Raw genomic sequence first — 14,601 nt, forward strand, 5'->3', positions numbered from 1 at the left:
ATCCCACTGTGTTCCCTACATGGGCATTGTGGGATCAAGGTCAGAGGGACAAACCGTGACTTGGGGGCACAGATAGAAGTAGGTGTCACACAGAGATGGCAAAGCCCTGATGAACCCTTCCTTGTGTTCTTTGCTTTGAGAATGAAAGGCCCAGGGTTCAAAACCCCACTAATGGCTTGCGTCACTCAGTCTATGTCAGCAAAACAGTTCCCTCCCCTCCAGGAAGGAGGGCCAGGAAGGGTGGCCAAGGCATCATACACACAGAGCAGAGCTAGCAGGAGGCTTTGGTGGTTCCTCCAAAGCCATATGTAGGACTCCAAAGTCCCTCCTGGCTCCCAGATGTGAAAAGGGAAAGGGATTAGGGACTTGCCCCCTAGCTCTGTATGTTTCTGTGGGGTTGGCTCAGACAGGTCCCTTCCCCTGCAGGGTCCAATGTGTAGGAGTGTCCCTCTTCCACTAGGCAAGTTCAGCTGGGACTTTTGGGCACCTGTTGATCATCAGGGACAATGGGGTGGGGTCAGAGCTGAACTGAGCTGTGGGATGCCAGGGTGTAACCTCAGGAATTGTGTTTCCTGTAATGAAGCCATGTTCTCACTGGTTTCCTTCTGTGACAGCCAGCCAGGGGCAGACGCTTGCTGTGGAGGAGCTGAAGGCAGGGCCTGCTTTGCAGCCTAGCGAATGTTGCTTTGTGCCACATGCAGAACTGAACCCAATATGTCTTCACTGCTGCAAAAGTCACTGAAATCAGTGCCAGCAAAAGTCACTGAAATCAGTGCCAGCATGTGAAGCATGTGGCCATGTGTCTCCAGCCTTTCTGGACACAAAAGAAAGCTTCCATAAATCTAGTGAAGGAAGCTCCCCCTGTCTGCAAGTGGAGCATGAATGACTTCCCTGTGGGAGATGTGGGGTGACATCCACTCACCTCACTTCACCTCATGCACTCAGTACATCTCAACTCTCAAGCCCTGCAATGAAGAGCAAATGTCCACGCCAAATAAAAAAAAAAAAACCCACCCACCTCTGACAGGTTTTCCTTCCTCCAGCAAGGTAGTAAATATCTGTAAGACTGTGTGTACAGTTCATGCCACAGCTTCCCCTTTGCCCCCAACTTGCCTATGAGATTAATGCTGGCCACAGTTTGTTATTCTTATTTTATTTATAATATAAAAAATGTTCAAGTGTTAAACAGTCTAGAGTTCTGACATTCAGACAATCCAGAGCAAACTTTGACAATCATCTTATGACAAATTAGCAGAGTTTTCTATCTGACCCTATCATGGGTGAGGAATAGAGGGTTTAGTTACTTTATTGCTAAAAGTTAAATGAAATACACTGTCAATTGTTGTATTATCTTCTCAGTCACAGCTTCACCATGCATCCAATCTACAGTATCTGAAATGCAAAGGACATGCAGAAGTAAAAATATAAAAAGAAAAAAGTCAGGCTACAATGTAAACAGGTTTGCTGCAGAGAACTGAGGAGAGAGGGGCACTTCCGTGGGGGATGCTCTGCTACCTGGACACTCAGGACTATCTCTTTGCGCCACAGACCCAATGGCCAGAGCTGCTCCAAGTTTGGAAACACGACGTCCATCATCCATGGTTAGATTTTATGGGACACAGGGACATTACAATAACAACTGTCTTTATAATATACAGCACAGTGATACAGAAGAATCCACTCACTAGGTTCCCTCACTTGTAGGCCCTGTATTGAGCAGGAAAGGCAGCAGGCCCTTAGTGGAGCCAAAAGTACTCCAGCTCCTGCCAAATGCCAGGGCAGCACTGCCAGCAGCTGTCTTGCAGCAGAGTCTGGGGCTGGCTGGGCAACTGTGCCACCAGCTGCCTCAGCACTGCAGAGCCCGCAGAGCCCAACATCTTTGTGCCCTCCTCAGGACCCTGCCTGGCCCTCGGACTGGCTGTGGCATTTAGGATATGGTGGCACATACAGCACTGCAGCCCATACAGTACCACAGCACATATGGCACCATAGCCCATATGGCACTGTGGACAATACAGCACCATGGACCATTCAGCACCATGGCTGATAGGACACTACAGCCAGTATGGCACCATGGCCAGTATGGCAATGCAGCCTATGCAGTGCTGCAGCCCATATGATACTGCAACCAGTCCGCCAACCTGAGAGCACCTTATTGGGATCACTGCGCAGTGCCGTCTCCTCTATCTATTAATGCTGGCTTCAATGAACTGGATTCAACTATAGGTAACCAGATATTATTTCACAATATTCATTTAAATGTTTTATTTACTTGACTACAAACCTGTGCCAAACTGAACCAGCCTAACTTCAGACCTGAGAGTGAAATGGCCAAAGGTTGAGAGCTATATTGTAAGGGCTGCTGCTACTCTATGATTTTATTTTGTTTTCCTGCGTTGTAAAAGAAATAATATTTCTGCATTCCAGTATGGCACTGTTTTTTTTCTTTTTCTCCTGATATAAGCAAATATGCAAGTATTTTACAGGGAAAGACAGCTCCCCATCAGACACAGTAATAGAAACACTCCCACTCATGTCCTCAGTATGTGCTTAAATGATACTGTAAAGAATAAGATCATTAAGAGCAAGGTACGGGGCAAAGTGGAGAGGCTGTTTTCTTTGAATGGAAAAGCGCTCTTATGACAGGTCATCTCCCCCAAAAAATCTATGATCTTAAAAATGCTACTGAAACAGAATCCTCAGCATGAATCCCAGCACTAGCATACAGCAAAAGGCACCACGATAGTTTTATTTTCTATTTTTAAGTAGTCAAAAATTGGCCCACCTTTTTTTTAATTTTATTATTTGTTTTTGTTTCTCTGGTTTTTTTTTTGTTTTTACTTTTTTTTTCTTGGAAGCTGTAAATCAAGACATTACATATAAATAGAGATTCCCTATAAAAAAAGTCTTTGCCGGTAGCTATTGTAAGACAACTTCGCTAAAATGAAAATAAAACATTTTATTTGTTATATTTTTTCCTCTTTTATATAAAATAAAAATATTTATTTATTTGTTTTGTTTTGTCTCCCTTCTCAGACTTTTCCATACAGGTGTGTTTGTGGGTGTGTGAGTTTGTGAGACTTCTAGAGAGGATCCGGGTCTTGTTTGGGTGTCGTGTGTGTCAAGCTGCTTTGCCCACTTTCCCCATGAGTGTTGTGTCTGCTGTAGGAATAGTAAGTCCGGCTGTCACCTGGCCGATAGAGCGGGGGTGAGTCAGTGTTCATTGCGTCATTGTTCTGAATGCTTAGGAATGGGGTGCTCTCAGCCACGAGCTCCTCGTCAGACTCGCTGTAAGAGGCGCTGCTCAAAGAGAACGAGTCCCGGACTGCTCTGGCTCTGTGAGAGATGTGCCCATTCAGTTTGGATTTTTTCCACCGCCTGTTGCTGCTGGCTGTTTTCTTTGGCTGCTCTAGTGCTGTGACATACTCTTGTGTTGTCTCGTACTCATCATCCTCCGTGATGCGGAAGGGGCTGGAGGGCAGGCTCCCCATGCTGTCATTTAGGTAGGTCTTCCTTTGGTAGTAGCTGTCATATCTCTGCATGTCCTGGAAGGGGACCTGGTACCGTCGCAGGAGGGGCTGTTGTTCCTCCACACGGAAACTGATGGGTGCTGCTGGGGGCAGGGACACAGCATGCGCAGAATTGGGAGAGGTGATCTCAAAAGTGGGCACCTGCGCAGCGATAGAGTACTGGAAGTCAACAGGTGAAAGGCGTGCTGGTGTGGTCAAGGCCGACACGTACCTGAAAGAAGCAACACCTCCATTTGGACCCTGTACCAAAAAACCCTCCACCTATAGCTCCACTCTGCTGGATACACAGTGTTGGAGCACATAGAACCTCCAACACACCTTGGCTGTGTTTAGGCATCTGTGCACAGTCCTCCCAAGGGCTGGGTCTCCCAAGGGGCCCTCTAAGTGCGTGTGTTTCTCAGCTCCTTTGTGGTATAAGGGGCAGTGTGAATGGGGCTGGCAATGCTGAGCCTACCCCAGCACCCAGCATATCACAGCTTCACATCACCCCTCATTCACAGAAACCATGGTGGGGAAGTGGTTCTCAGGGAGCCTTCATGCCAGCTGAACTGAGATGTACTTCCCTTGCTGCAGGATAAGGTGCAGGGTCCAGTCCTGCAGGACGATCAGACCTTCCCCTCTCATCCTTTGCGAAGAAGCACAACACCTTGCAGAATCAGATCTATATTCAAGAGTGTGGGAAGATCCTTCCCTTACTCAACAACAGCCTGATCCACTATCTCCAGTACAACTTGAAATAATCTCCTTTAAGGCTGTCCCTGAAATCCATGCAGGAGTCCTAGAGATGTCTAGGTCCTTGGGTTTTCCACCTTGCCTCCTAACTTTTACCTGAGCTAGGGCAATTCTCATCCTGTATCACTACAAATTCTGCAGCATCTCCCAGCTGCCCAAGTCAAGACTTCTTTGCCTTTTGTCTGCCTGTCAGCTGTTAGCTGTTCTCTAGAAGCCCTCTAGAGCTGCCAGGCTTATCTGTGAAGAAGAGTCCCCAGATGTCCCTTCCATGCTCAGGCCACAGCTGGGTATTGCTTCCTCTGACTTAGCGAAAACCTATCTTAAAAGGCATCTACCAGCTTTCATTTACTTTAGCAGCATCAGTGTGGCACCTCAGATCTGGTGTATCCCCTCTCCAAATAGCCTTTCGTTTGGTGTCACCTCTTTCTAAGGAGCAGTTTTCACTTCTACTCAATACTACCAAATTGTTTTTTCCCTGTACATTTCAGGCTGCCCAGGTTCCCTGGCTTGTCAGGTGTCCATGTCTCCCTGTCCTCACTCAGCATCTTATGAAGTATGAGATGTCTGCGTGAGCAAGGCCAGCCTGTCTGAATGGACTAGGACTAGGAATAAGATGGAGGAGGAGACATTGCCCTTCTCCTCTGCCCCAGGAACAAGCCTTGTTGTCCTAACGGGTACATGTCTGAAAGTTGTAACATTGCCACCTGTAGCGCACAAAAGGCTGGAGCAAGGACGGAGATGTGGTTCTGCACCATTGTGAACCAGACCTGGAGAAGAGGCTGCCTGTCACTCTCTCTCACTAGCTGATGGAGACAGAACTCTGCAGCTGTGTTCTCCAGAGAGCTCAGTCATGCCAGACTGTGCTCTTTGGGCAGTGGTTTCCTGTGGTCAGTACCAGAGCTCGAGTTTTGCCTGGGCAATCATGGGACTGCTGCTCTAGTGCCTGGCCTTCCTGGAGGCAAATACTTTTGTGTCCAGCATAGACAGGCATTGCACAAATCTGTTGCACCTGGGCAGCGTGAAGCAGTCAAACCTGACCTCTCGCTGTGTGGTGAGTCCCGCAGAGAATCCACAGAATCTCGATACTGCATCATGGGCCTTCTCGAGTCCTCGATGCAGTAGGAGGCCCCACGGCGGGCCCGGGCTTCCACACATGCAGGGCTGTTGCATTTACTGGTTCCCACTGAGGACATCATTATCCCTGACTGGGAATCTGAAGTCAGGCTTTCTGTCCGCTCCAAGCTCCATGTGTGGCTTTCATGTCTGTGGATCAAACCATACATGGACAAACAATAAACAAGGAACCCCCACCAAGGACTGCTACAAAAAGCCAAATAGAGGCACAGATCACACACTCTGCTCTGCCTTCATGTTCCTTTTCTCTGTCTCACCGGAATATATCTGACTAGGGAAGCCTGATTTCCCAATCGACCTTTTATTACCTTTCTTTGCTGCTTCTCTGAGGTATGATTAGAGAGTACAGAAAAGCAAACCAGTGCAGACCAGGTATTTAACACCACCATCTTCTGACAGCCAAGGATAGAATAAGACAGAGTCTGAAGGGAGGCCTGGGGAATTCAGCTTTGTGCTTACACAGCACTTTGGGTGCACAGCCAAAGTGAGTCAGCAAAGGATTTCAAGTGTGCCATCTGCATGCATTGCCAAGAGACAGCCCCCTTCAGAAATGCTACCGGAAAAGAACCATATAGAAAGACTCACAACGACTGCCTAATCAATGGAGAAAGGCATATCAAAGGTAGACCTAGATGCCCAATTCCCACTGGTTTATAAAAGATTTTAGGAGGAAAACACCTTCAAAGAATTAGTCAAAGACTACAATATATTGGGTAGTCCTTGCTCAGCCCTTGGAAATCCTTCTATCCCAGCCTTGGTGTGAAGAAGATATGTTACAAGCACACAACAAGGAAGCACAGGCCTCATGCACGCAACATCAGCAGCTCACGCACCATGGCCACCAAGCTGACCTCTCTCCATAGCACAAATATGTGATCCTTGAAAGAAACAGTTCTATACTCTCAGATTGCACCAAATGTGGCTGTGCCAGTGGAGGGTTTTGGGTGGGGACTTACAGAGAAGAACAGGCCTCATCAAAGCTTCCCAAGAACTTGTTAACTATTGATGGCTTCAGGCACATGCTCGGCTGCAACCACCACCTTCATTTGTAGCTTCAAACAGCATCCTCATTAGAGATGCTGATCAAGTAAAATGGAACCTGATTATGCCACTAGTTTACCTCTGGCATGACTTCAAGAAACACTTGCTCACTGCACTTGACTCAGGAAAATTAGGTGGCAGGTAGCCAGGACCAGAGGCTATGCAAGGTAGGAGCCTCTTCACCAGTGTTATGTGCTAATGCTTCCCTCCAGACACATCTTTGCATCTTTAGAAGGTGCCCAGAGATGACTTTGGGGACCCAGGACTTTGAAGTGAGTTTGGAAGGCCAATGAGGTGCAGTTCTGCAGGCATGGGAGCTCCTGTGCTCCTGGCTCAGCTTGCACACACGTAGCCAGGGTTGGGCTGCAACACCCAAATTCAAAAAAAAAAAACTGGAAAACACAGTGTCACTGTGGGTGAGTTAGGGATGGTGGGGGTGGGATTTGAATGACTAAAGATAATCATTTCCACCTGAACAAGTCATTCTCGGCTCTCCCTCCACTTGGTGGAGGTTTATCCCCCAGAGCCTGGTGAGGAATTTACCTGAAAAGCTGAGTTTGATATCTGAAATTGGTCAAATACACTTTACCCTGACAGTACTCGCTCCTTCCTATGCAACCCTGGGCCATTCGCTCCGTGCCACTGTCCCACACTAGTCTGGAAGCCTACAGAATGTCCAAACACTGAAGAAACCTGCTAGGAGGCATCTTTGAGCTTTACCTGGAAGGATCCATTGCTTCTTGGATGAAAGCAGACAAACGTCACACTGATGAGGTAAATAAGCAGGACATCTTTTGTTTTATAAAGTCAATGCATGTGATCTCTACTCCCTTAACAGGATGTAAACATGGCTCATCTCTACCTCACAGTTACACGGCCTCCTAGGGAAATATCTTCACTTACTTGAAGAAGCATGATAGTCACTAGAGGTTCATAAAAGGAAGAACCAGAACTTCCAGACTCAAAACAGTGCAGGACTTTCTCTAGAGCATTTGAAGGACTTTTCTGCATATATGTAAAAATAGTGAAACTCCATGAGCAATTTAAATACTCTCAGAAACAGTCAAAACTTCAGCCTCTAAGCCATGATGTTCGTTCCCTCTCAATGGCTATTTTGAAACGGGAAAAAAATATTTCTCATCCTGTGTAGGAGGAGTTATTGATACTCTTCTGAGGGACCAGGTTTTCCTGAGAGCTTCAGAAAGGCTTCCAGTGAAGGAGGTGGCAAAATCTTAGACATCAAGATTCTAAAGCAACTCTTTCTGGACTGTGATAAATAGCACAATTTTTAAAATTCTCATGAATAACTGTGACTTCCAAGTCAGACCCTCGCTCTGAGGAGTTGGACAAAACATTTTGTGATATTTATAGCACTTTTCCTTACACAAGGCAAATACACTTCAAATAGGCAACCAATAACATGGATATGCTTAATGAATTGCAAACAGGTGACCAGCCTGTTTGCAAATGTAAATTGAAAAACCTGTCTTGGATACATCTTCCTTTTTCTATCAGTTCAAGGTGTGAAAGTACAACTTCATTTCCTCCTAGTTTTCCAGCTATGTCAGTGTTGCAGGTTCCTGTTACTACCTCGCTCCGCACCTCTCACTAACAAAGCTGTGTGAGCAAACATCTGCAGCATAGGCAGGGCCTGCATGATCAGAGAGTACTGCCAAACATTAGGGAAAAACAGGGAGGTGAAAGGACAACTTTTTACTGGCTTTGAGTCTTCTAATAACCTAAGGCAGACAGCAAGAGGTCAGGGGAAAATGGCATACATCACCTCTGGCTGGACGTCGGAGTGGCTGTGGAGCAGTGATGAGATGGGGAGCAGGAATGACTTCCCGAAAAGGTTGTTTCTGTTTCCCTTCGGATCACATGTTCAGTGGCAGGAACGTTCTTAGAAATGTACTGTAAAATACAGAGAATTGCAGAGGTCAGCCAGTAGGTTGCCAACATTACCACAGACAAATTCTGCTGCCTAGATTATTTCTGGTCAAATCACATGAGAACTGAGTGAACCCTGCAGCTCCACACCCAGAGGAGGAGGCAAGAGGTTTAGAAAACAGAGAAGAGGCTATGGCATGAAGACTGTGTAAGGTTATGAAGTGCCTAATGGGCTCCCAAGAGGGCTAGTGCTACAACACTATCACACGTATCTGATGCTATTGAGCAGAAATCCACCTCTATCTGTAGGAGGTTAACGCTTTCCAGAGTACCAGCAAAAAGAGAGCCACACAAGATTTGTCAGGGACACAAGGCCTACAGAAACATTAGGTGTATTCCAAAAATTTATATTGTTCCTCCTTCATCTAGAAATGAGCAACTACATCGCTTTTCAGGGTCAGTCTTGCTATTTAAAGATACACTAGGCTTTGTAGAGGAGTTCATTTTTCAGGGTCTTTGGGCTGTAGTTCTTACAAATTCCCTTTCCCTCTGTGGCTGGCTCGCCACCTAGCTAGGTTTAATTCAAAGGGTTACCCGGCAGAGCTTGTAACTGATTCATTGTACTCATTCGATCAGGAATGGTGTGATTACCTGTACATGGCACATAAATTATTGCAGATATAAAATGCTAAGAGAAGCAGAAGGAAATTTCCAAGGCAAATGTTCAGAAGTTAGGAAATTGCCAACCTTCTGGGCCAGAGTGGGAGTTCATTTTGTCTTGAGTCTAGCTCTGACTTGGTCCAGCAAGGCACTTAAGCATGTTAACAGTCCTATTGAGTTCGCAGAGTTCAGTGGGATTCTCACATGATTGAAGTTAAGAATCACTGAGCTGCTTTTCTGAATCTAATGCTAAATTATTAGATGGTTCCTGTTGATGTGACACTGGCACCCCACAGGGGCATCCCAGCTTGCACAGGAAGCTGCTGTTGGTAAGGCAGGTGAGTGAATGCAGTGTTGACCAGATCACCATGACATGCTTCAGCACTTCATAGTCACCTCAGCAGCTCCAGCCCCGCAGTGCTTCTGATCATATTTGTCATACTGCAAAGCAAGGCTTGACGGGACAGCTCAATAAACGGGAAATATCAGGAACATCTCACATGAAGGAAAACAGAATCACACTTGATTCATTAGAACAAGTTTATCCTGAATGCCTTAATCTCATCCTCAGTGCTTCAAACTAAAATCACATTTCCCTTCATATTTTATTTTTCAAAAATGTATCTATGCAGAATCTCATCTTTTCATTCAAGTTTCTTAGTGTTTTGTTTCTCTAGCAAAGCATATGCATATGCACACAGAGGTGTGTACACATACACATCCATCTCATCCTGGCAGAAAAATGGGCACTCAGTAAACTTCAGGGAGAGTGAAATAAAAAGTCTTACATCAGCCATTTGGATTTCCTCAGGATCCAAACGCGGATGGCTTGGCCCATTCGCAAGACTTCGGTTCTGATGGGCAGGGCACATGTTCTGTCGTAAATGATTATGCATTTGTTTTCGTTGTTTCCTTTGAAAAAAGAGAGACAAAAAAAAATCTATTGAGAGAATTTATCTCATGAGGCTCTCTGCAACCAAAGACATGTGGGGTAAGCTGACAATAAAGGGGGCAACAATCATGTTTTCATTCATGTCTTGGACATACTAGATTTTTTGATTGTGTTTGTGGAAAGCTGCAAACAGAAAGAAACAGGGCATTCAACATTAGTCACCTTCTGCTGCTTTTCCAAAAAATGTGAATGTTTGTCACGATGGGTAACTTGGGAAGCTGGGTCCAGGGTCCTTTTTTGCAAGATAAGGCCCATCACACTAAATGGAGCTGGGGACACCAGGGAGCTGGGAGCTGAGGAGAAGAGTGGGGAGAAGGGAAGGGGAAGCAGGCCATGGCTTTGCCATGGCAGCAAGGCACTATCCTTGTATTGCATTAAGGAAAAAATGAATAGGTCTCCCTAGGCCCCCAGAAACGCATGTACTCCACAAGGCTTCCTGTGCCACAAGGAGGTGGAAAGACACCCCAAACCCAGGTGAGGCACAGGATGAGTGGGGAAAAGGTACTTGTCAGGCAGGGAACACTGGCCATAAGAGGTTCCTGAGCCTCTTGCTCAATTGTAATTGCTCTGAAAGTCCCTTAAATGTAAACAGCTGAGCTTAGACCTCCTGGGTCACTGCCCAGTGTGCTTCTGCAGTCAGGAGACAAGCTGTTGGCTTACAAGCCAGCTTTTCCCAGTCACATGACATAGCCTGGTTTGGAGAAGGGATGCTGATTCAGGATATAGGCAAATGGTCCCAAGAAAATATTCTGCTCAGGTTCAGCCTGGGAGGTAGCTTCAATGCCCTTTTCCATGAGACCTGGCTGGGAATAACATAGCACAGAATCTCCTTGAAGTATCATATTGGGTGAACAGTGTGAAAATGTAAAGCCTGAACACTACCACCCAATAACCTCTAACTTGTTATTGTCTGTTAACCACCCATACTCACTTAGTTTTACAGTAAGCTACCACACAAACGATGCCCACAACAAGCAAGGCAACACAGATTCCAGTGATGGTTAAAACTCTCTTCTGGTAAAGCTCTTCAGCTTCTGCAAATGGAGAGAGAGCAATCAGTTATAAATGGGCTCCAGTGACAAGGATGCACCTGGCTCCACAGGAACCATAACCGTGTGAGGGTCAGACACAGAATAGGACACTATCAGACCTCTAACCAATTCACTGACCATGTTTAATAGCTGCCCCAAATCTGAGATCAGCTGGCCTAACCTTACTCATCCCTCAAGAGATCTTTGCTCCTTTTCTCTTTCTGTACCTTCTCCTCTCTCACTCAGTAATCTTCCCTTCTGAGCTCAAAAATACTTTTTGCCTTCCTTTTTTTTTCCCTCTAGAAAATGTCTGTGAGTAATCTCAAAAAGCCCCTCAACTCTTCTTTCCCTTCCAGCAGATCCCCCCTTCTCAGCAACTTAATAATCTAACAAGGAAGTACCTGTGCACTCCCACACTCACCAAATACACACACTGCCCTATGATGCTCTCATCACAGGCTCCAGTCTATCACTGTCTACTCTGATAGACCCAGAATACCTTTTTCTTTGCAGCAGCCGCATGCTGTGGAGCTTACAGGTGTTTAGAAACTGCCAAACAACTGGCTCCAAAACATTGTAGGTGCTGAAAGGGACATCCTAAAGCAGTCAAAAACAGAATGAGGAAAGTGATAGGATATTAGACAAAGAAAAGGGAGTGGAGTAATTAAAAGACAGTAACCAATTACAGTTATGGATTTTCAATGAAACCCTAGGAAGCAATTAATTCCTTGCCAAGACACACATTCACTATATTTACCCTCCTGACAACTGCAGCCTAAACATTTGTGCTATCTGAGAAACAAGATCATTTCAATTGCACCAGGTAACTCAGATGCACACCTGGAATTTAAGCAGCATGCTACTGCTTCTGTCAAATATCACCATATATTATGGACTACCTTTCAAATAAGGAAAATCAGTAAGTTGCATCAAAATCTAGACCATGTTAGAAGTAAGGTAATTCATCCAAATTAATTAAAACTCCAAGAAATACTAGGATGTTACCTGCATCAAACCTGTATAACTAAACTACACCTTAGCATGGCAAGGACACCTCTTCTACTGTGCAAAGGCACTTTGGTCCTCCAGCTGGATGACTGAGAGAAGGATTCAGTCCACAGCTGCCACAAGCATTTTAGTTAAGTGGCTATGACCAATCTCCTTGTGCCCCCATACTATCTGTTAATCATAAAGTCTTTGGGGTTTGTGCCTTCTTTAGCATTCACTGAAATATTTTTTCATGCAGATTAGGCAATAAACTTCATGCCATGGTTGCTGTGCTGGGTATGTTTCACCAGGCCACACTAAATGCCTCCAGTGGACTGTCTGATATTCCCCAGCGCTACCAAACAATGGCAGACAAAAACAGAAGAGAAGTAGATCTGTCTTTAGGTACCAGTATCACACTCAAGGTCTAGATTTAGGCAAGAAATCAAAGGGGATATAATAAAACATTTCAGATAACTGAGAGCTTTGGCCATTCTCAGCATGCCATTTCAGGAAGGTATAATTCTGGAAGAAATAAAGTGCTAGGAAAAAGGTGTATCTCTTTCTGAGTTCTGGGTGTGAAGAAAGGTATGCCAAGCCAGAGGCTGACAAAGACAGCCCTAGCATGAAGATACAAAACACAGTCACTAGTGCTTTGCTTTGCACTGTGTCCCAAAGCTACAGTCTAAATAGAGAAACAAATTTCCATCCATTTTGTTTGCACACTCACCCTTAGCTTCATGGGGCTTTTAGAGCACTGGTGGAGTTGCCTGGAAGGCAACATCCAGAGTGTTTCACTCCACTGATCTAAAGGGAGCATTTGGCCAAAAGACGTTGACTAGAGGACCTAGAGGAGAGCCCAACTCATCCTACCTATTCTGTCCTTTCTGTATCTCATTTATACCAATATGAAAAAAAAAGGCACCTCTTCCATCACCATCCTCTAGAGAGGTGGACAGTTGAGAATCTCCCAAGTTCCAGCTTCCATGGCCATTGTGGGCCAGTTTTCCAAGACAGGTCACACGTCTTGCTTTGGCTGAAAGTTATTGCACTGCAGCAGTTTTACTATTAGGCTGCATCTCCTCAGTGCCAGAGCCAGCCATAGCACAGAGATATATACCTGGGACCTGGTCATAGAGGGGAACCTGGCTGCTAGTTAAACTTCTGCTCTTCGGCTTTTACTACAAGGAACCAGATGGGGGCTGTTTTGTGGAAAGAACTCACCCTGAGGTGGGAATACCTGGTTCAACTATTTATTTCCCTTGCATGAATGCCCTATTCCAGGCATCAACAACCATGGCAAAGAAGTATGCTTGCTCTTTCATGCCTTTGGGAGCTGGGTTTCAGTTGCACAGCCCTTTCCTTCAGATAGGTCTTCCCAGTCTTCTAGTTTGTCAGCATTCTCACTGCTATCGCTACAGCAACTGCCCAGCCCAGCTTGGAAAACCATCAAACTGGAGAAATGAGAGAAGAGATATGGGCCTGAGGCCCCCAAGGTTAGGAGAGTTTCATTGACCACCAATGCCTGGGGTGAAGAAAGAGCTGGTGTACCTCTGGCTACCAGGCACATGCAACAGTAGGCAAGTTGGGCTACTTTTTGGCAGCTGTGAGCAGCACTCTGCAGGGATTCAGACTCCGCTCTCGGTATTGCCACAGAACTCCTCCTTCTTGAGCTGCTGGGATTAGCTGCTCCAGCCCTGCCAGCTCAAAATACACAGGCCTTTGGTGGATCTTTCCACAAGCTGGTGCTAATCACTATGAACATGTTTCTAAAGGAGCATAACATAATTCTGGAGAAAGTAAGGCCTTTCTCCTGCAGTATGTGTCATACGTTAATCTGGGTTTTAAAGGGAGGGAAAGCTTAATCAAATGGCTTTTCAGATCTCAGTCTGAAGCTAAAAGTAGTCTGCAGAGTTTTGAAAAGGTCTGACAGTCTCTTTTTCACAACAATTTTTAATAAAGCCACATAGGAAGCCAGAAATCTGCTTTCCATGTGCTCACCAGCATGTGTTGCTGTATGTGCAGAGCAGAATGGTGGGCAAGATTATGCATCTTCATGAAGTCCCTTCTGAATTTGTAGACCAAAGATTTTAAGACATTTTATTAGAATCAGAAAAATCAGGTAGCATGATGTCCTTGTTATGGATGGCACTGGGCAGAATTTTGCTGCTACTCAGCTATACTGCTTCATGGTTTACCAAAAAAGGGAGTGGGAGATCAATTTTCACCATGGACCCATCCATGAAGCCAATTGTTTTCAAAGAACCTTCAACAGTTGCCTTTTTTTGCTACAAAAGCTTTTTTTCCAGGTATAAATCCTTCCCTTTGAATTAAAGCGGAGAGGGTGGGGGAAGGGTGGAAGGAGGAAGAAAATAAAGCCATCAAAACCATGACTTTTTTTTAACTACTACCTACATGGCAAAATTTTTCACCCAAAGCTCAAATGCCAGCCAGCCTCAGTTCTGGTGAGCACATCACTATGGGACCCTGATTCTGGCATGCCTGGCATGTCTGTCTTGGACCTCCCACTTGAATTGTATGGGGGATATTTGGGTGCATCAGAAATGCAGAATCAGGTTCTCAGAACTGACAGTTCTGCTAGGCGAAGCAATAAAATCTGAGGCTGTGTATCATTGCTGCAAAACTA

At 45.5% G+C, this 14,601-nt stretch overlaps 1 protein-coding gene across 7 annotated transcripts in view; it reads right to left on the bottom strand.

Moving 5' to 3' along the window:
* Nucleotides 1–1,164: 1,164 nt before the first annotated feature.
* The window catches only part of NRG2 (neuregulin 2), a 180,370-nt gene continuing 166,933 nt past the window's right edge, over nucleotides 1,165–14,601 (bottom strand). For all 7 annotated transcript variants that reach the window (XM_068959237.1, XM_068959235.1, XM_068959236.1 and 4 more), the window contains 5 exons: nucleotides 10,868–10,970; nucleotides 9,773–9,896; nucleotides 8,221–8,348; nucleotides 5,301–5,525; nucleotides 1,165–3,741 (listed from right to left, as the gene is read on the bottom strand). In XM_068959237.1, the coding sequence (XP_068815338.1) occupies nucleotides 3,084–3,741; nucleotides 5,301–5,525; nucleotides 8,221–8,348; nucleotides 9,773–9,896; nucleotides 10,868–10,970 (1,238 nt within the window). In that variant the 3' untranslated portion in view covers nucleotides 1,165–3,083. The remainder of the gene's footprint in view (nucleotides 3,742–5,300; nucleotides 5,526–8,220; nucleotides 8,349–9,772; nucleotides 9,897–10,867; nucleotides 10,971–14,601) is intronic.

Source organism: Struthio camelus, chromosome 13, assembly GCF_040807025.1.
Source record: "Struthio camelus isolate bStrCam1 chromosome 13, bStrCam1.hap1, whole genome shotgun sequence".
Taxonomy (NCBI): domain Eukaryota; kingdom Metazoa; phylum Chordata; class Aves; order Struthioniformes; family Struthionidae; genus Struthio; species Struthio camelus.